This window comes from Pongo abelii, chromosome 1 (genome assembly GCF_028885655.2).
Source record: "Pongo abelii isolate AG06213 chromosome 1, NHGRI_mPonAbe1-v2.0_pri, whole genome shotgun sequence".
In the NCBI taxonomy this organism is placed as follows: Eukaryota; Metazoa; Chordata; class Mammalia; order Primates; family Hominidae; genus Pongo; species Pongo abelii.
The window spans coordinates 168,964,080-168,991,733 of record NC_071985.2 but is presented as its reverse complement, the minus strand read 5'-3'; the positions used below and the strand labels follow the sequence as shown (position 1 = coordinate 168,991,733).

The window sequence follows — 27,654 nt, the reverse complement described above, 5'->3', positions numbered from 1 at the left end:
TCATTCTGGTGGTTACAGCAGCTTTGTCCCCTTCCATTAGTGTAGTTATGATGCCTCTGTGTCACATATCCTTTGCAATCCATTCACACTGCCTTCGTGACATTCTAATGAGGTTGCCATATCTAGAAATAAAAATTCAGGATACCCAGTAACATTTGAATTTCAGATAAACAACGAATAATTTTTTAGTATAAGTATGTCATAAATATTTATCTGAAATTAAAACGTTACCATTGTCTTTTTCTTTATCTGGCAACCCTAGGGTTTAGGAGAGGTAAGAACGAACCCAAGGCAGAAACATAGAACAGCAAAAGGCCCAGAAGCTATGTGGAAGCTATGTGCTATGAGGAATGTGAAGGAACTGAGAGGAGGCTGGGGGAAAGAGGGAGAAAGACTTCTTTTTTTTGAGATGGAGTCTCGCTCTGTCACCCAGGCTGGAATGCAGTGGCACGATCTCGGCTCACTGCAAGCTCCGCTTCCTAGGTTCATGCCATTCTCCTGCCTCAGCCTCCTGGAGGACTTTTTAACCAACCAAAAGCAGCAACTATAGGCATAGGTAGTTGCCATTTTCTGAAGCCCTCATTTCAACAGGAAGAGAATTCTGAAGTTTCAAACAGCAGTAAGACTGACAGGGAGGAGCTGTTAAACACCCATTTCAACCTAATGTAAGAATGCCTTAACGTACTTTTAACTGAGTATCCAGAAAAACAAGTAGACATTTTGGGCCAGGCACAGTGGCTCACTCCTGTAATCCCAGCACTTTGGGAGGCTGAGGCGGGCGGATCACTTGAAGCCAGGAGTTCAAGACCAGCCTGGCCTACATAGCAAAACCCCATCTCTACTAAAAAACAATACAAAAATTAGCTGGGTGCGGTGGCACGTGCATGTAGTTCCAGCTATGTGGGAGGCTGAGGCATGAGAATCCCTTGAAACTGGGAGGCAGAAGTTGCACTGAGCTGAGAGCGTAACCCTGCACTCCAGCCTGGGCGACAGAGTGAGACTGTCTCAAAAAAAAAAGTGGAAGTTTTGCTGTAAATAATTGGTAACCTATTTATAAAAATCCTCTCTTGGAGATTTCTAATGGGTATCAGCCTGGTGGGAAGTTTTTTTAAAAAATTCATTTACCTTTGTTTATCCCAGCGTTTCCCAAACTTGTTGGCTTGTTTCTCAAACACTATTCTATTTCACATGATTAATGTTCTGAGCAACATACTTGGGGAAATAATGTATCAGCAACCTCATAGGTTTCCTTGTGAGGTGTAAGCTCCTTGTCAATAGCGGTATTCAAAGGTAGGCTGGTGCGCTTTTTGTGCATCTTACCCTACTAGTAAGAGATTAAGCTAAGGAACCACTAATATTCGATGATACACATTGGAACAATTGCACTGTGCTCTTTGAGAACTTCCAAGTGAGTTGCCTCATTTTCAGAAGATGGAGTAGAAAGTATTCAAGCCACAGGGAAATTAAGCAAGTTACCCTAAGTCATCCAGCAACTCTTGCCATCCAGCAAGACACGGAACTGGATCCTGTGCTCAGGCTCAGCCACTGCAGAAACAAATTCTGTCCCTACAGCTGTCAAATGTTTTAGAAGCCTCACGAAACTAATAAAAAGCACCAGATGAAACACAAAGTTCGATTGCTTTGTAGTAAAAAATGAAAAATATATTGTACTTTAACTTAATTAATTTTTTTATTAGGAAATGGTACATATGTAATTTAATCCTGTTTTTTTAACTTTGTAGTCAAAATGGTTTTTTTCAAGCCAGTGAAAGTAAGCTGCTTAGACATCTGAAATGAATCTCCTTCTCTGGGCCTTGTCTGTTTCAGCACGGCGGATTCCTCGCAATGTGTGTTTATATCTGATATCCGTTGACTAGATAACCAAAGAAGATAAACCCCGGCCTCTGGGAGTTAATAATTGTGTTTGTTTTCCAGCTGCTTTCACTATGATTGGCACTTCCAGTCACTTATCTGATAAGTGTTCTCAGTTCGCCATTCCTTCCCTGTGCCACTATGCCTTCCCGTACTGCGATGAAACTTCATCCGTCCCAAAGCCCCGTGACTTGTGTCGCGATGAATGTGAAATCCTGGAAAATGTCCTGTGTCAAACAGAGTACATTTTTGCAAGATCAAATCCCATGATTCTGATGAGGCTGAAACTGCCAAACTGTGAAGATCTCCCCCAGCCAGAGAGCCCGGAAGCTGCGAACTGTATCCGGATTGGAATTCCCATGGCAGATCCTATAAATAAAAGTAAGTGGTAGCCCCTGACCTTCTGTGCTCTTCTAAGGGTCAGCAATCTGTTGGCACAGGGAAAACTGGACCTTGACCCATAGTGATTTTCATACTGCTAATCAAATTATTTTCCAATGGGCTGAGTACTGTGCCTGAGCATTCAGTGGTGGATTAGACATAGTTATCTTCAAGAAGCTTCATGAAGATAATAATTTTAAAATATGGGAGCTGGTTTCTCCATAACTTAAACATAGAATTACTATATGACCTAGCAATTCTACTCCTGAGTATGTAATCAAAAGAACTGAAAACAGATGTTCAAACAAAAACTCATATGAGAATGTTTATAACAACACTATTTACAATAGCCAAAAGGTGGAAATGACCGAAATGCCATCAGTAGAGGAGTGGTTAAACAAATTGTGGTATATCCACATGGTGAAACATTATTTATCCATAAAAAGGAATGAAATACAGATACATGCTACAAACCTGGATGAACCTGGAAAACATTATACTAAGTAAAAGAAGCCAGACACCATTGTATGATCCATTTATATGAAATTTCCAGAACAGATAAATCCATATAGACAGAATTCAGATTAGTGGTTACCAGGGGCCAGGCTAGGGGTAGTGGAGAGTGACTGTTTAATAGATACGGGGTTTCCTTTTAGGGTAATATAAGTGTTCTAGAACCTATAGTGGTGAAGGTTGTACAATATTGTGAATGAACTAAATAAATGCACTAATGGTACATGTAATGGTAAGTGTATTATAGCACGTATCAGTACATTCTCGCATTGCTATAAAGAAATACCTGAGACTGGGTAATTTATAAAGAAAGGAAGTTTAATTGACTCACGTGTGGTTCTGCAGGCTGTACAGGGAGTATAGCAGCTTCTGCTTCTGAGGAGTCCTCAGGAAGCTTCTAATCATGGCAGAAAGTGGAGGGAGAACAAGCTTCTTACACGGTAGGAGCAGGAGCAAGAGAGAGTGAGTGGGGAGGTGCCACATGCTTTTAAATGGCCATGAGAATGAGAACTTACTCACTATCCCAAGGACAGTACCACGGGGGGTTGGTGCTAAACCATTCACAAGAAACCTGCTCCCATGATCCAGTCACCTCCCACCAGTCCCCACCTCCAACCCTAGGGATTACAATTCAACATGAGATTTGGTGGGGACACAGACCCAAACCATATCATACCGCCATTTTAAAGATATAGATGGGTTTGCCTCCATCCCCTACCCCGTCAACACCACCAAGCAAAAGACTATTTCAGTGTACAGTTCCCTTTCATCTAGCATTAATCTCACCGGCAATTTTTTAGTTTCCTTTTGGTCGTTAATACTATTTTATGAGTTAAGTAAATGAATGCATCTAAAATGCCTAACACATGGTAAGGGCTCAGTAGCAACATTATTATTATTGTCATTACTCCTCCAAACTCCAATTCAGTTCGACTGTATAGATTCTGCAGTGCTTTTAAGCCCCTGTGGCCACCTGCGAGGTCTACTTAATGGGATCTGCTTCTCAAGGGTGCCGACCCCATCAGCACAGAGATAGCCCCCACTTTTGTTAGAAACCCAGAATGCACAGCCTCTAATAAGCATGTTCTGTGAATTACAATACCAACTAGATTCCTTATTACATGATTTCATGTCTAAGGCTGTCAATCAGAATGGAAGGAAAAGTTTGGCTTGAACCTTCCTTGAACTGTTCACTAGGAAATTACTTCTGTGCCCCCAGGTCCCACCCCACTTCCGATTTCTTCTGTGTTCAATGTTAAAAATACTTTTGGAAGACTGATTTTATTCCTGAAGCAAAAGCTTTAAATCCTCCCAGGAATGTAACTGCAAGGCAGGCCCTGGGTCCAAGCCCAGCGAAGCAGGGAGAGTGCCCTGCATGGCCCCTGACCAGCAGGGAAGCTGTGGCCACGAGGTTAATTACCAGCCCTCCCCTCCAGAAACTGCTGGCTAGAGGAGAGCTCCAGCATCTCCTATGTTTCTTTCTAATTGTTTGGGGTTTTGTGTGTTTTTCAGATCACAAGTGTTATAACAGCACAGGTGTGGACTACCGGGGGACCGTCAGTGTGACCAAATCAGGACGCCAGTGCCAGCCATGGAATTCCCAGTATCCCCACACACACACTTTCACTGCCCTTCGTTTCCCAGAGCTGAATGGAGGCCATTCCTACTGCCGCAACCCAGGGAATCAGAAGGAAGCTCCCTGGTGCTTCACCTTGGATGAAAACTTTAAGTCTGATCTGTGTGACATCCCAGCTTGCGGTAAATAGAAGTCATTGCCCCTAATGTATTCAATCACCTTTAAAGATCCCTATCCTACCCCTCTTCGTTTAGGAGAATCCTATAAGGGGGGGCAAAGAAAATGGACAGTATTTGCTTGATCTCAGTCTGGTTTTAGGGTAAACCTTGCCATTTCTACATAAAACACCTTGTAAGGTACCAAAACACGTTCTCAAGAAGTCAACTGCCTTTATACCTGCAGCCATTGCACTCGTGGATGTAACAGGGACCCAGCCCTCCAGAGGCACAGTTGAGACAGTTTATCACATTGATTTTTATAGAAAAAGATGTTACCTAGAATGGTCTGCATCCAAGTGGTCCTTTTTAGCAAAAAAAGGAATATTGGAAGCAGGAAGAAATTGTTTTCTGTATGCCTTAAAAACACCACAAGGCAGGATGAATCTACAACCATTACTCGGTCATCCAGGGCAATCTGTGGGTAAACTGTGTCCTTCGTTATGTCTGTTAATACTGCAGAAGCAGCATATAGGTATCTAGTAAGAAAATGGAATTCCTGAGTCAGTTAACTGTTCCTTTTTCTAGAAAATGTTTGGAGAAAATAATGAAAATGGGCCAAGCATGGTGGCTTATACCTGTAATCCCAACACTTTGGGAAGGCCGAGGCAGGAAGATCATTTGAGCCCAGGGGTTCAAGACCAGCCCAGGCAACATAGTGAGACTCCATCTCTACCAAAAAAAAAAAAAAAGAAAGAAAATGTTGGTGAAACCTGGAGTTAGGAACTATTTTAGAACTAATTCATCTTCCTGATCCTAGTTCTCATAGATATCATAAATAATGCCAAGTTTCCCAGGCATAGTGGGAGAGTCAGGATGTCACTGCTGGAAAAGCAAAAGCTACAGGGTAGGGGGGTGGGCAAACAAGAGCAATAGTCATGGGACTCACAATACAAAGTGAGCTCAGTGTTTAACCAGATGATTATTCAAGCCATTCATTCAGAATATTTGTTGAGTACCTACTACGTGCCAAGTACTTACTCATCCGAGCATGGGGAGACGCCAGGGACCCTAAGGAGGGAGTAGGCATAGCACATCCACAAAGAAGCAAGGAGTCATGGAGGCGGAACAAGCAAGAGGGAGAGTAGCAGAAGATTAGGTCGGGAAAGTAACAGGACCCAATCAGGTAAAGCTCTGTAGGCCATTGGAGGACTTAAGCTTTGACCCTGAATGAGTTGGGAAAGCATGAGAGGGTTTTGAGCAGAAGGGTGACATGACCTGACTTATATGTTTGAAGGCTCACCGGGCTGCTGGGTTGAGACTAGCCTGTGGGAAGGATGCAAGAGCAAAAGCAAGGAGATCAATTGGGAAGCTACTGCAGGAATGCAGGGGAGAGATAAAGTGGCCTTGACAGGAGGAGGAGTGGAAGACGGAGGGACACGTGGGCAGATTCTGGATATGTGTTGAAATTGGAGACAAGAGGAGTCACTGACGGATCAGATGTGGGATATAAATGATGGAAGGAATCAAGAGTGACTCCGGAGCTTCTCCATGGAATTGCCTTTTGCTGAGATGGAGAAAACTATAGGAGGAGTAAATTTAGTGGGAGCTGGAATCAAGAGTTTTTGTTCATGCTGAGTTTGAGATGCCTTTTAGAAATCCAAAAAGAGATACTGAGGAGGCAGTTGGATATCACAGACTGAAGTTCAAGTCAGGGTCTGGGATGAGATGGATACGAAGGAAATGTTGGCATACATATGGCATGTAAGGCCATGACACCTGAAGGAAAGAGGAGCATATCTACTGAACAAAAGAGAAGGAAATGTCAGTGCAAGACAATGAAAGCTAGCTTTAGACTCTGGGTCAGGGGCAGTAGCCTCAGTTCCTAATGTAATAATGACCTAACTGAGTGGCTACCATGTGCCAGATCCTATGTGAGACACCTTACCTCTGTCACCTCATTCAATCTTCATATCCAGCTTCTATCATCCTTATGTTATGGATAAGAAAACTGACACTCAGTAAGAATTAAGAGGTTTGCTGAAAGACATTCAGCTATCAGTGACTGAATCATGATTTTAACTCAGGTCAGCCTGATTCCCAAACGTGTTGGCTCTTTCCACTAAGCATGCTCTCTCTCTAGAGAGCAAAATGAATCTGCTTAATGGCAACAATAACAGGTAAACAATAAATATATAGTTTGTAGTAAAAGCAGTTTATTGTAATAGGTAAGGACATGGGTTCTCATGTTTAAGTGCCTGGGTTTGAATCCCAGGTCTTCAATGAAATAGCTGTGTGCTCTTAGCCCCTTCTAATCTCATTTTTCTTATCAGTAAAATGAGAAAATAATGATATACACTTAGGATTTATTGTGAGAATAAATTAGTTGTTAGCTGAAAAACCCTATGATGTCCGAACATAGTAAATGTTCAGTACATATTATCTATTATTATATAGTCAATATATAAAGATAAATCTATTCGAATTATCACATAGTCAACATATGTAAATAAATTCTTGCTCTCAGCTCAGCAAATATTGTTTGAGAGCCCACCATGGAGTAGGGAGGTTATAAGAGAAATAAAATGATTCATGCTTTTGAGGTATGTCAGTTACAATGCAGTATGTATGATACAACAGAAGTTAGCACAAATGTTATGGAACAAAGAAGAGGAAGGGCTTAAAAATATACTAAAGAAATCCTTAAGAAAAAGTATTAAAAATATTGAAAAGAACCCTAATGATGAAACTTTGAGGAACTCTTATTCTATAATTTTGTTCCTACCTGTTACTTATAGTGACTTTACTTGCAAAATGGTTTTACGGAAAGTTGAACACAACAAATTTTAGAAAGATCACCACATCCCCTTTGTGTTGCTGGGCTTTCATACACCTTCATATGGGCTTTAATATACTTTCATACGTATTATGAAGTAACCTCTTGCAGAGCCATTGCTGATCATTTCAAGGAAAATTATTCTGTATTTTGTAATGGTTTGCACTTCATTTATGACATTTTCCATGTTATTTTCAACAGTGATAAGAAAGGAATAAAAACAAAACATAGATTTACTTAGTTGCTCCATTCCTTCTCCTAAACCAGGTAAGGTATGAGAGTCTGCAAGAGAGTCCAGGATAAAAGCAGTACTTACTAAGCACCTTCCACGCACCAGGCACAGTGCTAGGGTTTTCACATGCTTTCTTTATCCTCATCCTCATACTCTGACAGGTATTATTAACCCTATTTTTGCTGATATAGAAGCTGAGGCTGAGAAAGCCCCAGGGTCATCCAGCTAGTAAATGGAAGGTCTGTGTGATTCCAAGCTCATCTTCTTGCTACTCTACTGTGCTACTTCGGGTTATTGGTTGATGTACAGAGGAAACCAAATGAATTGGTTGGTTTTGTTTCTTTGTTTTTTTGAGACAGGCTCTTGCTATGTTGCCCAGGCTGGTCTCTAACTCCTGGGCGCAATAAATCTTTCTGCCTCGGCCTCCTGAGTACCTGGGACTACAGGCATGCACCACCATGCCCAGCTTTAAATGAATTGTTTTAAGAAAGAAATGGGCTGCGCTTGGTGGCTCACGCCTGTAATCTCAGCTCTTTGGGAGGCCGTGGCAGGCAGATCACTTGAGGTCAGGAGTTCAAGACCAGCCTGGCCAAATGGTGAAACCCCGTCTCTACCAAAAATACAAAAATTAGCCAGGTGTGGTGACATGCACCTGTAATCCCAGCTACTCAGGAGGCTGAGGCATGAGAATCGCTTGAACTTGGGAGGCGGAGGTTGCAGTGAGCTGAGATCGCACCACTGCACTCCAGCCTGGGCGATAGAGCGAGACTCAGTCTCAAGAAAAAAAAAGAAAGAAAGAAAAGGAAAGAAAAGCATTATTCGTTCCACTCTAGGTAAACACTATTGTTCTTTGGGTGACTTCTGACCCTTAATTTCCAACTAATGCCCATCAGAAGTAGGGAAGTAATTTGTCTAGAAGCTGGAAGACATATTGATACTCTGATTCAAGGACTCAAGCTCTATTACGATTAGTTTAAGCAAAGACTACAAATTATACCTAAAAAGTACTCGTTTTCATTTCAATGCCCTTCCTGCAGCATCCAGATCAAACACATTCTAGGAGGGATGAAAGAAACCTTCGAAAGGTCTTTCAGACTGAGTAGAAAGAGGGAGATCACTTACATCTACAGGATACCTACTATGTGCCTGCATGGTGCCTGGTGCTTTACATATTCATCTCCATTTAAAACTCACAACCATGCTGTGGGGTAGGTATGATTAACATATTTCACTGAGGTTCAAAGGGGCTATAGGACTTGTCTAAATCACACAGCCAACCACTGTCTGCATAGAGCTCTGACCAAACTCAAAGCTCATGCTCTTTTACCAGACACTCTGCTATCTCTCATTTGAAGATTTTTCTGAAATAAATACAAGCATGATGATAGGTTCCACCTCTGGATTACATCATGCCGATTTCCATTATATGATATGACATCAAAAAGCTTCCCGTGCTGATGAAGAACCCTATCATAGTATTACTCGGTGTGTTATTATCTTAGTATTAATCAGTATAGCGATGTTGAAAACCCTTGGAATATTTCTTTTCTGAATATATGTGCAGAGGACACAGTGAAAATCCTGAGGACTGGTTAATACTAGTCACATGAGAGATGAATTTAGATGAAAGTTAAATATAGAGATGACAAGGCAGTTTTCACCACTTAGATTTTTTTTTTAAAGAACATTTTCATTTTATTTTAAAACAAAGCAGTTCCTCTTGAATTCTTCAAGCCAAGCCACAAATATATCCATTAAAGGAACAGGGAAGCCTTGACATATGATCAATAAGCTGCTGGAGGGCGAGTAGCTCCCAGATGGGATTCCTGAGAAGACAGCAGGTCAGCATCAGCTGTGCTCAGGAGTATGCCTGTCTTCTCCCAGTCGCCCTCAGCCCACTTCTAACAAACTGATCATCATGGAATCCTACTTTTATAACTCCTTTGGAGCATTTGATTTTTTTTTTCTCATTTCATTGTCACAAAACCACGAGAGATCAAGTAGGAATTTCCAGCCCTGTTTTACCATATGAGAAAATCAAGGCCCAGAGAAGTGAGAAGACTTACCTAAGATCACAAATGAATTCCTGGAAACCAGGTCTCCTGTCTCCAGGACCACTGCTCTTTGTTCTACACCAGTGATTCTCAAACAGGGGCAGTTCTGTCTTCCAGGGAACATTTGGCAATTTCTGGAGAGATTTTGGTTATCACAAGTGGGTGGGGTTGGGGGATGCTACTGGTATCTGTTGTGTAGAGGTCAGGGATGTTGCTAAACACCCTGCAATACCCAGAACAGCCCACGCAATGAATCATCTAGCCCAAAATGTCGAATGTTGGGGTTGAGGAACTCTTTTCTACACCATAGAATTGTAAACTATAGAATAACAATAATATTCAATAGTAATTACCATTTATTGTATGCTTACAATGAGCTGAAAACTATGCTGATACTTTTAGGCATTATCTCGTGCTTAAATAGTTCTATCCCCCTAGCAGTAGGGTTTTATTATACCCAAGAAAGAAAACTGAGACTTGGAGAGGTTAAGTAACATGTGTCCAAGGTCACATGGTTAATAAGAAGTGGACCCAGGACTCACATCTGTAGTCAGCCTTTTAAACTGTGGTTTATGCATGTATGTTGTTGCGTATGTGTTTTTGTGTGTGTAAACAGATAAAACTTGAGAATAACTTCATTTTACAGTGAGTTGTAAGCTAGTGGGGCAGATTTGAAATGAGCCCTTTTTCTCCTCCATCCTGAATGAGACAGAGTCTCATAGGAAAATTCCTGCATTCTTTAGCTAACTCAAAGTTAAGGAGATTTCAGAATCTCCATGGGGTTTCTCATTTTCCTACTGATAACTTTTGTTTTAGTTTCAACTAAGTAAAGCTAAAAGACGCATAGGCCTAATTAAATAGAAAATGTGAACGTTTGTTGTACTTTCTCTAATAAACGCGCTTGAGAACAGTCTGCTGCAGATTGTTTTATCTGTGAACTTTCACTCCAGAGCAGAATATAAAATTAAGTACAACCAAACATGGCTGTTGTAAATTCTGGGAATTGGCTTGGCTAGGATTATATGCATATGCCCAGACAGTGCTTAGAGAAAGTGAAAAAAAAAGACAAAAGATGGTTTGGGCAAGACCTGGCTTCTCATCCTCCATGTCTTTTCTTTTGTGTTCCAGGCATCTAACAATTAGATTTACTAATTATTTATTCATTCACTCACAGAAACCAATATATGTTAAGCTTCTACTGCATCTCAGACCCTGTAAACAAGCTAAATCAGACCGTGCCCTTGTGTAGCCTGCAATCTAATGAAGGAATCAGATGGAAAAAAAATATGAATCACATTAAGTATTGTCATATAGTTCCCAGTTTTATGTCTGCTCTTATGTGCGTGGCATTTTAATGATGACTACTGCTTGTTGAATACTGTGCTAAGATATCTGTGCCGGCATCTAGCCTAGGACTTAGTTGGTGCTCAGTAAAATATGTTGAATTAATTGGTTTAATCCACACGGTAAACACAAGATAAAGGTGTCATCTCCATTTTCCTAAAGGAAAAACAGGCAATGTTGTTTTTACTGAAGCCAAGATTCAAACCAATTCCATAGAATTTCATATCCGTTCCTCCATCTACCATGCCATAACTGCTTAAACAATAGAGTCCTGATTATTTCAGAGGAACACACATTCCTTTATTATTTTCCCTTTCCCTTTGATCATTATGATCTCTCTGGGTCTTTGGGATGCTGCCCATTGATATTCTTATTTGCAGCTCCAGGGATATAGGAATGGAGCCCCCAGCCACAAAGACATCTACTCTGAGAGACCCTACTGTGCTCCTCTTAGACGCAGCCCTGATATAGATTAGCTCCCCAGCAGCTCCACCCACATCTCACAGGGTGTGCCCTTCTCCCATTAAGTCCCATCTCCTCTCTTTCTGGAAGCCCCATGTCTCCTCCAGTCCTCAAAGTTGGCCATCTTCTCTGCCTGCAAAGCTTCATTCACTATGCTTTCACCTTCTGTTGTGGTCACCTTCCAAGTCAAATATCTTGGGTTGGGTGTAAACTAAATTGAGAAAGAAGCATTTTGCCAAAGTTCTTTCTAACTGGCATCTAGGCACACTGCCTAGGTTCACCATTTCACTGTAGCCCTTTATCATTGCTTTTCTATGCAGCTCTGGGGGTGTAGCTGTGGAAACTGTCAATACCTCTGAGAACTCCTTTTGCAACAATCTGTCCATTTTACTTTGGTTGTATTTTATTAATACCATAAGACTTATGTTCTTTCTCTCTCTCTCATTTAGATCCCCTATTTGTTTCTTTCTTGATTTGTATGGGAAGGCAGAATCCCAATCGTATTCGTATTTTTATATTTAAACCATGGCCCTTTATTTTACCCTTGATCAAATCCTGAGGCCACATTTCTTCCCCTAGCCATGCCAGCATGTCTGTTTCTCCTCTAAGTAAAGGTTTCTCCCTCTACCAAATAAAAGTTCCAAGCAGCAGTATTGTTTTTACTCCTAAACCAGCTTCACCAAAGAGTATCCATGATAAGAAAAGTGGTGAACCATTTGGCTCCATTTGGAGTTTTCATACCTGGCCTATTGCTTTTGTATTTCCTTTTAAGTCATTAGCTTGCAACGATTTGCCAAAGGGCATATTGCCCAGTTTTGTGCCTGAATAGCCTTGACTTGTCCCATAACCTTACAAACACCCACCCTGGGCTCCAGTTTGTCACAAACCATATTCTGCAACGTGGTAGTTTACAGTTCGGGGCAAGGCAGATGTTTTCCAGATTGTGAACACTGCCATTTTTCACTTGCTCTGTCAGCAGCCTTCACCCATATTTCATAGAAGACCTGTTGTAAGGCAATTTGTCTTTCAGCCATTTCTTCAAAATAAAATTGAACATTACAGTGAATTGGATGGTGGAGGGGGTAAAGGAGGAAGAAGTATAGCACTGTTTTATATAGTTTGAAGCTTTCTGGAAGAGTTATTTTTATACTACAGAGATTTTCAAGATGTGCTTTCATTTCCAGTCTCTATACATTTTCAACAACAAAGTAAAGAACAATAGTGACCCAAAACTTATAGCTAAGTCATGTTCCATGAACATTTTTAACCATAAAATAATTTCTCTCAAAGGTTTTTTTGTTGTTGTTCCTAGTATATATTGAGTCATTTACCCAGCGTGTAAGCTGCTCTAGCAGCTTATTAGCTTCTGAAACCTCTGAACTCTTTGGGCTCACCACCATGCCAGTAAGAAGTGCTTGTTGGTATCTTAACCTTTGGTGACAGAAATCTGATATAACACCACAATGATTGTTGCCACTGGCTTTGTAACAAACTGTTTTTTGGTTAAGCTTCTGGCAGGAAACACATGGCACAAGCCAATCGACTAAGGGAAATGTTATAATGTAATTATTTAGGGAGGTATTGGCAGAATTAGGAGAAACCATCAAGGAAAGGTGCGAGACCTGGGGCTAACATGAATGGGAGGTATTACCATCCTAGATCAGTTACCTTACCTTGCAGAATATAGCTGAGACTGAAAAGAGGGCTGTCCAGCACATGCTGTGGCCTTTGGCAGAGGCATATAGTCAACCCTCAGCAACCCAGCAAGGAGGAAGCCAGAGGAACAAGGGTTTCAACCCATACTCTTCTTCTGCCTTTCATCTCCGGCAAATAACTCCCATAGGTTCAACCTAACTGGAAGCCACAGGTCAAAGGTATCCATTGATACTATCAGTAGAGGTTGGCCTCAGCAAGGAGCTGGTCAGAAAGGACTGAGACTGGATCTGGTGGGCTGAGGATACTCAGGGGAAATGTCATCACTGACTTTAAATCGCTTCATAAGAGTCAGCTTTAAATAAATTGTTTTAAGAAAGAAATGGGCTGGGCTCAGTGGCTTATGCCTGTAATCCTAGCACTTTGGGAGGCTGAGGCAGGCAGATCATTTAAGGTCAGGAGTTCAAAACCAGCCTGGCCAACGTGGTGAAACCCCATCTCTGCCAAAAATACAAAAAAAAAAAAATTAGCCGGGTGTGGTGGGGGGTGCCTGTAATCCCAGCTACTCAGGAGGCTGAGGCAGGAGAATTGCTTAAACGCCAGAGGGGAGGTTACAGCAAGCTGAGATCGCACCACTGCACTCCAGCCTCGGCGACAGAGCGACACTCCGTCTCAAGAAAAAAAAAAGTTCAGTAAGGGCCTAAATAAGTTATTTCAACTCAATTTATAAAATCAGAGAACCTTGGGAGCAACCATAGAAATCATCCAGCCTCTACTTGAACATTGCCAGACATCTCCAGAGACAGAGAAATCCTTCCACTTCAAAGTGATTATGGAATGATTCCAACTGCTCAAAAGTTCTGCCTTTGTAAGCTAGAAACCAAAACTTGTATGCAAAATCTGATTTTTTTTAAATGTTGGCCACTGATTCCAATTTTTTAAAAAACCTAATAAAGAACAAGTCTATGGACTAGATCCAAATTTTAACTTCTGGATAATTTCTTACACAAATTTGAAGACATATATCACATCCTTCATTTGATTTTCTCTTTGGCCTAAAGATCACATGGGTCCTCCTACATTTCCTTCCCCATTCTTCTCCTCTAGGTGTTTCCTGCTCCTTTAGAGCCCTCCTTAGAAATGTGGCTCTTAGAAAACACCTTTCAGTGCTTTTTAACCAGAGCAGGTAGAAGAGGACCACGATGTTCTTGATCATTACCCAGTATTGCCAATGAATACTATTATGTTGCTATAAGTGCCATATATACAATTTTTTGAGCAATTGCATCATGCTGTTGCTGGGTTCATCTGAGCCTTTAAATCTTCAGTAAAACTTATTAGTAATCTTTTGTTTGTTTTTGGGGTTTGGTTACATCAACAATTATTTAGTAGATTTGTCTAATCATGGATTTTATAAACAATGTCTTTAACCTTAAAGCAACTTATAATATTTATTTTTAAAATTTCAGCTTCTGATTTGGATTCATTATATTAGCCTGTTGAGTATGAGCCTCTAAAATTTTATTCCATAATTAAACAGTTAGGTATCTTTCCTAGATTCTGGCCATTTCAAGTTTGATAAACATATCATCAATGATAATGTTGAGCAGGCAGGATTCCTCAAGCATAGCCCTCTACAATTTGATGTTGATTGACTGATTAACACTATTAAATAAAGGCAGATGATGAATTACAAATACATCTGATGATATTATTATTCATCCCTTCGTCTTGTCCATAAGAATGTCATAAGTCACTCGAGTCATTTGATCAAATGTTTTGCTAAAGTTTAAATGTGCTTGGTCTATCACTAATAATCTCATCAAAATGAAAGAGATTTAATTTTATACAACCTATAGGATTTTGTCACTTAAAGACTGGCCCGATTAAAAAGTGGGCAAAGGACTTGAATAGACATTTCTCCAAAGAAGATATACAAATGGCCAAAAGCATATGAAAAGATGTTCAATATCACTAATAATTAGAGAAATGCAGATCAAAACCCCAGTGAGATACCATTTCACACCCATTAGAATGCCACTATTAAAAAAATAGCAAGTGTGAAGAAATTGGAACCGTTGTGATCTGTTGGTAGGAATGTAAAATGGTGCAGCTGCTATGGAAAACAGAATGGAAGTTCCTAAAAAGATTAAAAATAGAATTACCATCTGATCTAGCAATCCCATTTCTGAGTATTTAATCCAAAAGAATTGAAGTCGGGGTCTCAAAATATTTGTACACCCATGTTCACTGCAGCATTATTCATGATAGCCACAAGGCAGAAGCAACCCAGATGTCCATCAGTGAATGAATGGATAAAGAAAACATGGTATATGCATACAATGGAATATTATTCAGTCATAAAAAGAAGGAAATCCTGTCACATGGTACAGCATCGTGAACCTAGAGGACATTAGACTAAGTGAAATACACCAGTCACAGAAAGATAGATACTGAATGATCCACTTATATGCAGTACCTAAAATAGTCAAAATCGTAGAAACAGAAAGTACCATGGTGGTTGTCAGGGCTGGGGGAAGCGGAGAAGTGGGGAGTTATTCAATGGGCATAGAGTTTTAGTTTTGCAGCATGAAAAAGTTCTGGAGATTGGTTGCACAACAAGAATAAATATATGCAACATTATTGAAATGTAAAATTAAAAATGGTTAAGATGGTAAATTTTATGGTATTTTTTACAATTAAACATTTTTTAATCATTAAAAAAGATTAGCCCAATTCTTTTATAGAGGAGGAAACTGAGGCCCTGAGAGTTTATAGAAACTTTTAGTGAACTTGTGTGGATTCCAGTTACTAAGATTTTTCCCAAATGCTCACAAATGAGTTGCTCTCCTTAACTTATTGTAGTTAAAACCTTTTCTGCAGGGAAAAATTTTAATCAATGTATATGGCCTGTTCAGCATTTTTTTTAAAGAATTCATTTGAGAATACATAAGGCAATAGATCATCTACTTAGTACTTCCATCATCAAGTCAAGAGAGTGAATGCTTGGGCCCAGCCTGCCAACTGAAGGCCTAATTACCTCTCTCTCTCGGCTTCCAGGCATATGCCTAAATCACTGGTGCAGGCCCCTATCTGCTACCAACCTGCTTATTTTATAGTTTTCAAGTAATAAATTGGTAGTGATTCCTGTTTGTTTTCTATGGTTTTTAAATTTTTTTCAGTCAAGGTTATAATTTAAACTTGTTTAATTTCCCTTGAATTCTAAGGTTCTGTAAGATTTCTTCCCACCTTTGCCATATTTAAAACCAGAGCTTTTTCTTGTTTTAACTCAAAGTAATATCCCAGATGATGTTTCACTTTATTAAAAGTACCTCTTTAATAAGAAAACATGATTACTTTGCTTTAAGCTTCAGGATAAGAAAGGAGTGTTTTCTCCATTATATTTAATTACTGATCAAAGTATTGAATATCATTGTAAAAATAAAATAGGAATGTCAGATGTGAACTGTGATACCAAATTGTTGATTTTTAAAAGGAAATTAATCATGTGATCTGGTAAGTCGTTGGTTTCAAAAATCTCAAGTATTTAACTTGATGTAACTAATATGTGCATTTCACTTTTAAACAGTTATTCCAAAGTATTAAAAATCTTCAACATTCTAATTTTCAGCCGATTTTCTCTGTAATGCATTGGAGGTGTCCATTACCCTTTAAAATGACTAGTAAGAATAATGTCCATTGTTCCAAAGTGATTTTCTTAAAATAGTATGATTCCCACCGGATATTAGTCTTCATTGAAAGAAAACTTCGGACTCTTAAGGAGAATGATGAAAAACAATTATATATAATGTTTTAGGGTAATTTTGATTAGTGATATAATTTACTAGAAGCACTGAAGGTAGACAGGCTTGCATTCCAACCCAGACTGCTACTTTGAAGCTTTGACAAGTTATTTTTCCTTTCTCGGTCTTAATTTCTCTGTGTGTAAAATCAAGATAACACCAATATGCCTTCCGGGTTAAAATGAGGAATACAAATGCTAGGACATCAAAAAGGACCTAGGCAGATATTAGTTTTCTAATTTTTCATTTGGAAGGCTCATTGTTCTATGGAATATTTTTATATAAGATTTTCAGAGCCAGCAGAGACTGAATCCCCTTCTGGCCAAATGCAGAGAGCTGTGTAGGGAAGGAAGCACTTTGTATGGAAGACTTACAATGGGCCTGAATGTGTTTCTGTCATGACCATGTATTGTTCTCCTTGATTATTTCACTTGGCAAAAAGACATTGGGCCCCTTGTGCTTGTTAGCATATCCTCAGTGTAATCAGAAGGAGCCAAGCTTGAATGTTTAAAGGATTCAGCTTCTTGAAGTTTGTTCTCCTGCAGACCTACAGGGGGATTTATCCCAGACCCTCGTTTACAACAGAAGACCTTCCATGAATAATCTGATAGGGCATGAATACAGAATAGACTCCTTTGTTTGCCAGACAGGTGAGGCCCTACTTTGTCTTGTTGCTAAAAATCTGGCCTGGAAAAATGACTAGCATTGCGTTAGTACTAAATTAGCCTCATTGCTTTTGTAATCATTACCCTCAAAATGATTTCACTGAAAAACCAAGAATAACAACAGAGACTTTACCCCACTAGGGTACTGAGAAATTTGAAAATGGTTTATAATGTTAATAATAACCATAACATCCAACAACTGTATGGCAATTTTCAATTATCCAAGTTTCTTTCATGAACATTATCTCATTTGATTCTCACGTGAACCAAATAAGATTGGTAGAGCAGATACCATTATTCCTGCTCTACCAATCTTATTTATGCCATTGAATAAATGCGGAAATGGAGATCAGAGAGGTTGTTTCTTGCTTAAGATTATCTAGCCCAGAACTTCCAGCCCAAAACTTTTACCTGTGAATCCCCCTCTAGTCTAAGGGTAAAGGGTAAACATTGAGTGGTAACTGGTACTAGAATAGATTTGTTGCTTACAGCAATTCTGTGAAGTAGGTATTACTCCCATTTTACAGATGAGTTTGCTTGGAGTGGCTAAGGGCCTACTGAAGGTCACGTGGATAATGAAAAAGGCATTATTCAGAGATTTGTGACTTGGTGCCCTGTGGCAGACCATCTTCTACTCAGGTGATTCCTTTCTGTCTATCTATAGGCATGTAGACACAATCATTACTGGTGCACCCAGCACTGACTACAATGGCCTCCAGTGATGCCTGGGTTATATATTTACCTGTAACAGTGTATAAAGCAGGGATTTTCTGTAATCCCAGCACTTTGGGAGGCCGAGGCAGGTGAATCACGAGGTCAAGAGATCGAGACCATCCTGGCCAACATGGTGAAACCCCGTCTCTACTAAAAATACAAAAATTAGCTGGGTGTGGTGGCACGTGCCTGTAGTCCCAGCTACTCAGGGGGCTGAGGCAGGTGAATCGCTTGAACCCGGGAGGCAGAGGTTGCAGTGAGCCGAGATCGCACCATTGCACTCCAGCCTGGTGACAGAGCGAGACTCCGTCTCAAAAAAAAAAAAAAGCAGGGATTTCAAAAGAATCACATTTGGCAAAGCTTCAGTGTTATTCCCTTCCTTTCAGATCACCCTCATCCTTCCTACCTCCATGAAACAAGAGGAACCCTACTATGAGAAAATAGGGGCAAAATTCTCCAATTATTGGCAGTGAAGTGTAGTAGCTAGAATGGTGGGCAAAAAGCAAGACCGACGATGGAATCCCAGCTTTTGACTTACTAGCTGCATGTCCTTGGGCAACTTACTTAACCACTCTGTCTTCCAGCATCTTCACCTATAAAAATGAGGATAATAATAGCTAACATGATTTTGCACCAGTAGAAAATATTTGATAAATATTAAAATTGGGTTTTGTTTTGTTTTTTTGAGACAAGGTCTCACTCTGTCACCCAGGCTGGAGTGCAGTGGCGTAATCACAGCTCACTGCAGCCCCAACCTTCCGGGCTCAGGTAATCCTTCCGCCTCAGCCTCTCAAGTAGCCAGGACTACAGACATGCACCACCATGCCTGGCTAATTTTTTTAATGTTTTGTAGAGATGGAGTTTCGCCATGTTGCCTAGGCTGGTCTCAAATTCCTAGGCTCAAGCAATCTGCCTGCCTCGGCCTCCCAAAGTGCTGGGATTACAGGCATGACCCACTGCACCCAGCCTAAAATTCTTATTATTTTTATTCTACTCTGTAACCAGATTTAACCCCTCTCCAGACTCTTCTGAGGGCTAACTCACAGGGCACAGTCCCAAAACCAGGTTTTGGTATTCCTTTCGAATAACTGTTATGCCATATCTCACCTGCCAAACAGTTCCCAAACAAGGTGTGTACAAGTAAAAACTACATATGGTTTATTCTCATTTACATGTACTAGGGTAACTCATCATTTAAAGGACCTTTTGGGTCTTTTCATCACTCTCTTTATACTTCCAGTTTAGCATTTACAGGACATGTCATTATCTTTCTTCTATTTTCCTTACCAGACGATGAGCTCCTTAAGAGCAGAGGGCATGTCATACTTAATTTTATATTCCCAGTACCTACAATAGTTCCTGACATGCAGTAGCTTTTGTTTATTGACTTGCTGAATGAGTGGAAGGATAACTGAATGAATGCATGGTTAATTTTGTAAGGTAAATAATCTTCTCTGAATTTTGTGTCAATTTGAGTTTTCACACTTTGAGTTTTCTTAAAGATAGCTATCTTGGTTATCAGGGCATGTCCTTATGTAACCCCTGTAATTACTATCCCATAATTCTGTGTTTGTTTTACCAGTCAAATAATTCATTAATGACAATATATGCCTAAATATTTGGTTTCAATGGTCAGGCTCAAACTGATAAAAAGAAAAGTATGTCTCATGTTCTACACATATTATATTCTTTTCCAAGCAATGGGATATAAGATTTCAAAAATATACTTCAAAGTGTTAGCACTCATAATTATTGGGCTCATATGAAACCATTTAAGAATTCTGGGGTTTCAATAAAGTGTCAGATTATACAGTGCTGCCATGCTGGAAGGAATTATAGACATCATCCAAAATAGACACTTCACTTTTGCAGAGGTAAAAAATGAGGCCCAGAGACGTGAATATTTGTTCAAGGTCACACAGCTGATCAAAGATCAAACTGACCCTGACTTCAGGCCCCCATATTCTCAGGCCAGTGGCTTTTTGGACACTGGGACCAGGATTCCTTAGTAATGTTGATTCTGGAAGATGCAGGATTGGCCCCATAAGTCCAAACCAGCCAAGACAAGGTCATGATTTCTAGAACACATTCTTGTGGGGGCTGATCTGGGCTGGCAGCCAATGGAAGAAGAGCCCTGTGGTCCACATTAAGGCTCTTGGATGTATACAGTCCGTTCACATGGCGTTTAACTTTTAAGGTGTTAGAGAAATGTGGGTCTGCCACTAAAGAGAGGCAACATCAGAGGGGGACCCACACACATACAAAGTCTTCATAATGTCCCTCTGCAGTTTTTAAACATTTGAACTTTAAACTTTTAAACTTCAATAAATTATGTTGAAAGTTTGATGGAAACAAATAGTAATAAGCAATGGGCTCCTTTTTTCTCACAGTGGATTTGTGTGTATAGAAGAATAGAAGAGGTGGTTCATTTTAAACTATGCAATGTAATATTATACATGTTACTTTGAAGAGTATAACTTTTGCTCTTTTTCATTTCTGCACCCAGATTCAAAGGATTCCAAGGAGAAGAATAAAATGGAAATCCTGTACATACTAGTGCCAAGTGTGGCCATTCCCCTGGCCATTGCTTTACTTTTCTTCTTCATTTGCGTCTGTCGAAATAACCAGAAGTCATCATCACCACCAGTCCAGAGACAACCAAAACATGTCAGAGGTCAAAATGTAGAGATGTCAATGCTGAATGCATATAAACCCAAGGTAATGTTAGCAGTACAGAGCTACATTTGTTCCATGGGCTTCAAGTTAAAGCACCATGTTATAACCCTCCCAAGCTTGGAAATCGAATGATATGGAATCAGAGTTTTATAAGTGCTAAGGTTCATTTTAACCAAATGCAAAGATGAACTACCTACCTCTATCTAAACCAAGATGCTTTCATCAGTATGTCTACTTCAGTGTTGGGCCAGCCATATCACTGCCTTGCCATAGAGTCGTTGGGCTAGAAGTGATCCCTAAGAAATCATCCTGGCCAGCCCGTCAGGACTCAGAATGTGAGCAATTTTTCAATATTTCAAAGAGGAAATTTCATACTTTTCCATCCAAATTGCAAGAGAGAACAAGATCCATCATTGTTCACAAACTTCACCGTCAAGAACCTTTTCGTTGCATAATGTGCAAATAGTTAAAACCACTGTACTATATACTTAAAAATGATTAAGATAGTAAATTTTGTTGTGTTTTTTACCACAATTTTTAAAAAGTCTTTTGTATGCCTAACTTACATCCCTTTTTCCTTGGCTTAAGTGTATTTTAAGGAAGTGTTGTCCTTCCAATAGTCTTCGAACGCTGTTTTATGATAACCAACCTTAGCCTTCCCCACTTGGAGCTAAATCAACCCCTTCCCTTTTGCTTTTCATCCACATCTTTCAACGTTTGAGTTGCTCGAGGTCCTGGCAAGGAACCCAGGGTCACTGGCCCTTACCTTAAATGAAGCCCCTGCACTGCATCTTGGAACTAAAATACAACAGAGCCTTTCTTTCAGGAAAGCCAGCACCACAATCCCAGGCCTCTCAGCAAAAAGATTTCATTTAAATAACTTAAGACTCTTGCATCTAACAGCCTGTTTTTTATTCTAATTATTCCAATTCCATAAGAACATTCATTCATTCATTCAACAAATATTTATCTTCCCTGTGGACTAGTATCTGTATTATTCTTTTGACCCTCATAAAGAGGAGAAGCATCACTTTTAATAAAATTTTAGGAAAAAAAAGTCTTCACACTCAAATTAACTAATCCTCTTATCTAATAAATGGAGTAGCGTAATTGGGCTGACACAGAGCCCTCATTTTTTTTTCTGCTTTACTGTTTAGATTTTTTTTATTTAAAAAGTCTTGAAAAGATTTTTGCTATTATAAAGTCATATTTATTAATAGGATTTGGAATTCCTTAAATGCTAAAAATTCAGTGTATATATTCTGTATTCAGCAAAACCACTGTTCTCTTGCTGAGTGTGAATTTTTATCATTTAAAAAAAAAAACAAAAACCTACAAATCTTGAAGACCGTAGAGTTCACACAGTAGCCCGGAGGGTGGGCAGAGGTAGGGATTCAACTCTTTTGACATCCCAGCTTCTAGCTAGCTGATTTACATATATTATAGCATTTTATATAATATCACATTTAATCCTTACTACTTAGTGCTACTGTAAAAGTAGTAAAAGCAAATGAATGGGGGTTAATATTGCTACACATTCACCTAGTTGACCTGGCAGATACTTTTACCTAGCTCATGACTTCAAGCTTCTAGTGTAAGAGTCATAGTTCCATGAGACTCTTTCCCTTTCATTTCTGTTGGTAAATGTTGAGAAGTCTTAGAAACACCAGAACTCTGGGTGGGGGAGAGACCTAGATCACTTTGGTTACAGCAGACGGCAGTTTGGTGCAGTAGCCACCATCCTGGAAAGATGTACTCCTCACTGCCAGGGCACGAACCATGGAAGAATCATTTCCATTTTTAGAAATTATCAATTTTGTGGGTTAGCCTTAATCTGCAATTTAATTCCGTTTTTAGTGGAGGTTTGTTTTGTATCACATGATGTCCAACAGAGATTCCAGAGAGCTTTGTGGCATAAATAGAAAAAAAGCTAATATATATATCGATGAATACAAACTGTCAAGAACAATACCAGGAGCTTTTACATCCGTTATCACACTTAATCCTCACAGCTATTATATAAGGCAGGTGTTATTATCACTATTGTACAACCAGGGTAATTGAGACACAAACAGACTAAGTAACTTGCCCAAGGTCCAAGAGATAGTTATTAGAAGCAACAAAATGTGAATACAGGATTTTTCACCTTTTCTAAATTGAGTCGGCCCTTGCTCTTGCAGAATCCGTGATAACTTTTCCACAGAACAGATCAAGTGGGGAAGGAGGAGGGAGGTTTAGGCAAGCAACTGAATGTGATCCCACTTGGTCAGTTTGTGCTGCAGAGTAACCACAGGCATTCTCCTGGCTTCTGACAAATCTTTAAGGGGCCTGCATGGCAGTCACTGAATGAATTAGCCCTAGCCCTGCCAGGGACATGTACAATTTGGCTAGAGCAATAATAGTTCCCCATCCTTCATGGTCAAAGAGACAAATGTAAAATATACTGGCATGAGTTTTCCCAGAGACTGGGTGAAGTAAACATTGTTTTCATAGTTTCTGGATCATTTCTGAGGTATGCCTTGCTAAATCTCCCAGTGTCAAGATTTGTCCAATATGAGGCTTAGAGCTTAGCCTTAAACTCCTGAACCAGAGAAGTAGAAATGGCTTAAATATTTGAATGGGTTGGGGAGGGGAAAGGAAACAACAAAAACAAATGCTAACTTTTTTTTTCTTACACTTCTAAGGGACTTGACTCCGATCAAATTTGAGTTATTCAATTGTTTGTTTTGGTTCTTACTGAGTGCGTTTCCTGGAAAAAGCACAAAGGACTCTGTAAACCTTAAAGAAAATTCCTAAATGTAAACAGAAAATCTCTAAAACTGCTTTGGAAGGTCACTGACACATAAATATTACGTGTACCTATAAAATCTAAAAGGAAAGGACACACATAAGAAAGAAAGAAAGAAAAAAAAGTCCTGAAAACAAACACTCCACCAGAGCAAAATCAAAGGAATATTTGGAGGCGAGGATGAAAAAGGAATGAAGGATAGAAGCCAGTCTGCCCTAGCCTTATTCTTTTTTCCCCTTGGCCAATTCAAAAGTCAGATACTCTAGGGTTCTTATTTATCCAAATGAATGTGCCCTTCAGGGTTTAAACTCTCTGCTTCCATCTCTCTTCACTTGCTGAGCTGCTAAAATTCTCCTGAGTGTTTGGATTGAGAAGAAGAGGCTCCTGTGGGAGATTAGAAACTGATACCCTTGAGAGAGCACAATAGGGGGCTGCCGACAGGCCTGGCTTGGGTCCCCAGAGAGGTAGGACGATGCAGTTGGAAGTAAAAGCTTTTGATGAGCCATGAGTTTCCTTCTGATCTGTGGGCAAAGGAAGCCAGTGGACCAGGGAGGCACCTTAACGCCGAACAGTCAGGAAAGTGGAGATGCCCTGGCTCCCATGCCAACTGCTCTGTGACTCTGAGAAGCCATCTAGCCTTTTGCAGTTCAATTTTCTCAGCTGTTCAGGGGAAGAAGTAGACTGCATTCAAGTAGAAGACTGTTTATTTTCCTGTTATTTTGTTTAGCCAAGGATTTGAAGCCATTCAATCCTCTAATGAGTACTGTAGTGATGCCTAAACTAAGCAGGATTTTTCTATATTGCATTACAAATTTTACAATCTGAGTGAGGTTGTTTTTTCTTCTTTTAGTACTGCAGAAATTGAACCTTCTCAGAGGAGCCTGGAAACTCTAAATTCCTTCTCTGTTTCTTTTCCTTTGCTTCTCCTTCCCTTGCCCCTACATCACCTGCCAGGTATGACTCTGGAAAACAGCATTCTGTAAGCTTGCTTGGGTAAGGGAGAGAAGCTGTGGTATGTGCTACTGTGGGAGCAGGGAGGGGGCAGAGTCTCCCCTTCAAGAACAGGATGGGTCCCATTCAGCCCAGGCCTCCTGGCTCCTCACCTACCTGGAGGTTAGGCAGACAGAGAGGTTAAAAGATGGAGGAGTCTGAGGGGCATGGTTGCTCACACCCATAATCTCAGCATTTGAGGAAACCAAGGTGGACAGATCGCTTGAGCCCAGGAGTTCAAGACCAGCCTGGGCAACATGGGGAAACCCCATCTCTACAAACACACACACACACACACACACACACACACAATTAGCCAGGCATGGTGGTGCATCCCTGTACTCGGAGCTACTCGGGAGGCTGAGGTGGGAGGATTACTTGAGCCTGGGAATTTGAGGCTGCAGTGAGCTAAGATCATGCCACTGCACTCCAGCCTAGGCAACAGAGTGAGACTCATCTCAAAAAAAGAAAAAAAGATGGAGGAGTCTGAGAATGGGGGCGAGGAAGAGTCAAGGCAGGCCAGGGGTGTGAGATGCAGCCAAAGCCTGGATAGCCCCCATGAGTCAAACTCCTGCAGCTCCTGGCTGATGTAAGGAACATCGCAGGGGAAAGAAAGCAGGACTGGCCCAGCTTTCCAAAGCTGATGGCTGTGTTTTACTTCTCAGTTTACCCTCATCTCTTGCCAGCTTCTCTGCTTTTTCACTTCCAGACAATTCATCTCTCCGTTTTCCTTTCCAGCCAAAGTAGTTGCTGAATATACTGAAATTTGATTACATTCTCTGGCCCTGTCCCTTTTGCCAGCAACACGCTTCCATCTAAAAGCCCTGCTGGAGTCTGGCTACCCTTTTTAATTTGCTGTTCTTACCAAATGTCACCACACTTCATGCTAAAATATCCTCAATAACTTTTCCACTCACTCCTTAAAGCTATTGTCTCCCAACACTTCTGAGCTCACCATTCTGTTAACATGGGCCTCTTGGGAATCACCAGTGATGTTATTTAATCCAGTGACCTTTGCCAAATCTTCCTCCCCTTTAATTTCTCTGGAGCCTTTGATATTCTTAACCACCATCCTGAAATATTTTTTTTTCCCCTTGACTTTCCTCCTATCTCCTTCCCACACTTCCTTCACTAGTTCTTTTAATTCCCTTAATGGGAGCATCCTCTGACATTCTTTTCCTCTCTCATTCTCTTAAGCTGATTTCATCCTCCGGCATTGCTCTAGCTCCCCCTTGAGTGTAATGATTTCCCAACCTGGAAGGCCCAGTTTCAAGTTATAATAAAATTCTTGCCACCAAAATCCTGCCACCCAAAAGTCCATACTATCGGGGCCTAGCTTACCTTTCCAGCCACGCTTTTCTCTTAGTTTATTTCTGGAAAGTAGTCTGATACACTTCAAAGAGCAAGAGTGTAGAGACAAAGAGATATGATTACAAATCTTGGCTCTGCTGTCAACTGGCCACAGATCTTAAGCAAATAACTAACTTCTCTGAACCTTTTATTTTCTCATCCATAAAGCAAGGATAAGAATAGTACTTAAAAGGGATATTTTTTACACTTTGAGATAGCGTGTCTGGCACCTCACAGGTACTTAATAGCTAGAAATTACTATTATTGTTATAACTGATGAGTACAGATCTTTTTTTTAACTTTTAAGTTAAGGGATACAAGTGCAGGTTTGTTATGTAGGTAAACTTGTGTCGTGGGGGTTTATTGTACAGATTATTTCATCACCCAGGTATTAAGCCCAGTAGTCATTAGTTATTTTTGCTGATCCTCTCCCTCCTCCCAAGCTCCACCCTCTGAAAGGCCCCAGGGTGTGTTGTTCCCCTCTGTGTGTCTATGAGAACAAACTTTTGCTCTCACTTAAAAGTGAGAACATGCAGTACTTGGTTTTCTGTTCCTGTGTTACTTTGCTAAGGATGATGGTCTCCAGCTCCATCCATGTCCCTGCAAAGGATGTGATCTTATTCTTTTTTATGTCCACATAGTATTCCATGGAGTATATTGTATGTACCATATTTTCTTTATCCAGTCTATCATTGATGGGCCTTTAGGTTGATTCCATGTCTTTGCTGTTGTGAATAGTGCTGCAGTGAACATGCATGTGCATGTGTCCTTATAATAAAATGAGTTATATTCCTTTGGGTATATACCCAGGATTTAAATTGCTAGGTCAAATGGTATTTCTGTCTTTAGGTCTTTTAGGTCTTCCACAATGGCTGAACTAATTTACACTCCCATCAACAGTGTATAAGTATTCCTTTTTCTCTGCAATCTCGCCAGAATCTGTTGTTTTTTGACCTTTTAATAATGGCCATTCTGACTGGTGTGAGATGGTATCTCGTTGTGGTTTTGATTTGCATTTCTCTAATAATCAGTGATGTTGAGCTTTTTTTCATATGTTTGTTGGCCACACGTATGTCTTCTTTTGAAAAGTGTCTGTTCATGTCCTTTCTATGGGGTTGTTTTTCTTTAAGTTCCTTAGAAATGCTGGATATAAGACTTTTGCCGGATGCATAGTTTGCAAAGTTTTTCTCCCATTCTGTAGGTTGTGTTACTCTGTCGATAGTTTCTTTTGCTGTGCAGAAACTCTTTAGTTTAATTAGATCCCATTTATCAATTTTTGCTCTTGTTTTGATTGCTTTTGGTGTCTTCGTCATGAAATCTTTGCCTGTGCCTGTATCCTGAATGGTGCCTATGTTGTCTTCCAGGATTTTTATAATTTCAGGCTTTATTTTTTTTTTTTTTTTTTTTTTTTTTTAGATGGAGTCTTGCTTTGTCACCCAGACTGAAGTGCAGTGGTGTGATCTCAGCTCACTGCAACCTCCACCTCCTGGGTTTAAGCAATTCTCATGCCTCAGCCTCCTGAGTAGCTGGGACTACAGGCATGTACCACCACACGTGGCTGATTTTTGTCTTTCTTCATAGAGACGAGGT

At 40.2% G+C, this 27,654-nt stretch overlaps 1 protein-coding gene across 4 annotated transcripts in view; it reads left to right on the top strand.

Moving 5' to 3' along the window:
- The window catches only part of ROR1 (receptor tyrosine kinase like orphan receptor 1), a 409,096-nt gene that overhangs the window by 365,840 nt on the left and 15,602 nt on the right, over positions 1-27,654 (top strand). For all 4 annotated transcript variants that reach the window (XM_024233924.3, XM_054554395.2, XM_054554399.2 and 1 more), the window contains 3 exons: positions 1,936-2,253; positions 4,279-4,524; positions 20,767-20,978. In XM_024233924.3, coding sequence (XP_024089692.1) covers positions 1,936-2,253; positions 4,279-4,524; positions 20,767-20,978 — 776 coding nt within the window. The remainder of the gene's footprint in view (positions 1-1,935; positions 2,254-4,278; positions 4,525-20,766; positions 20,979-27,654) is intronic.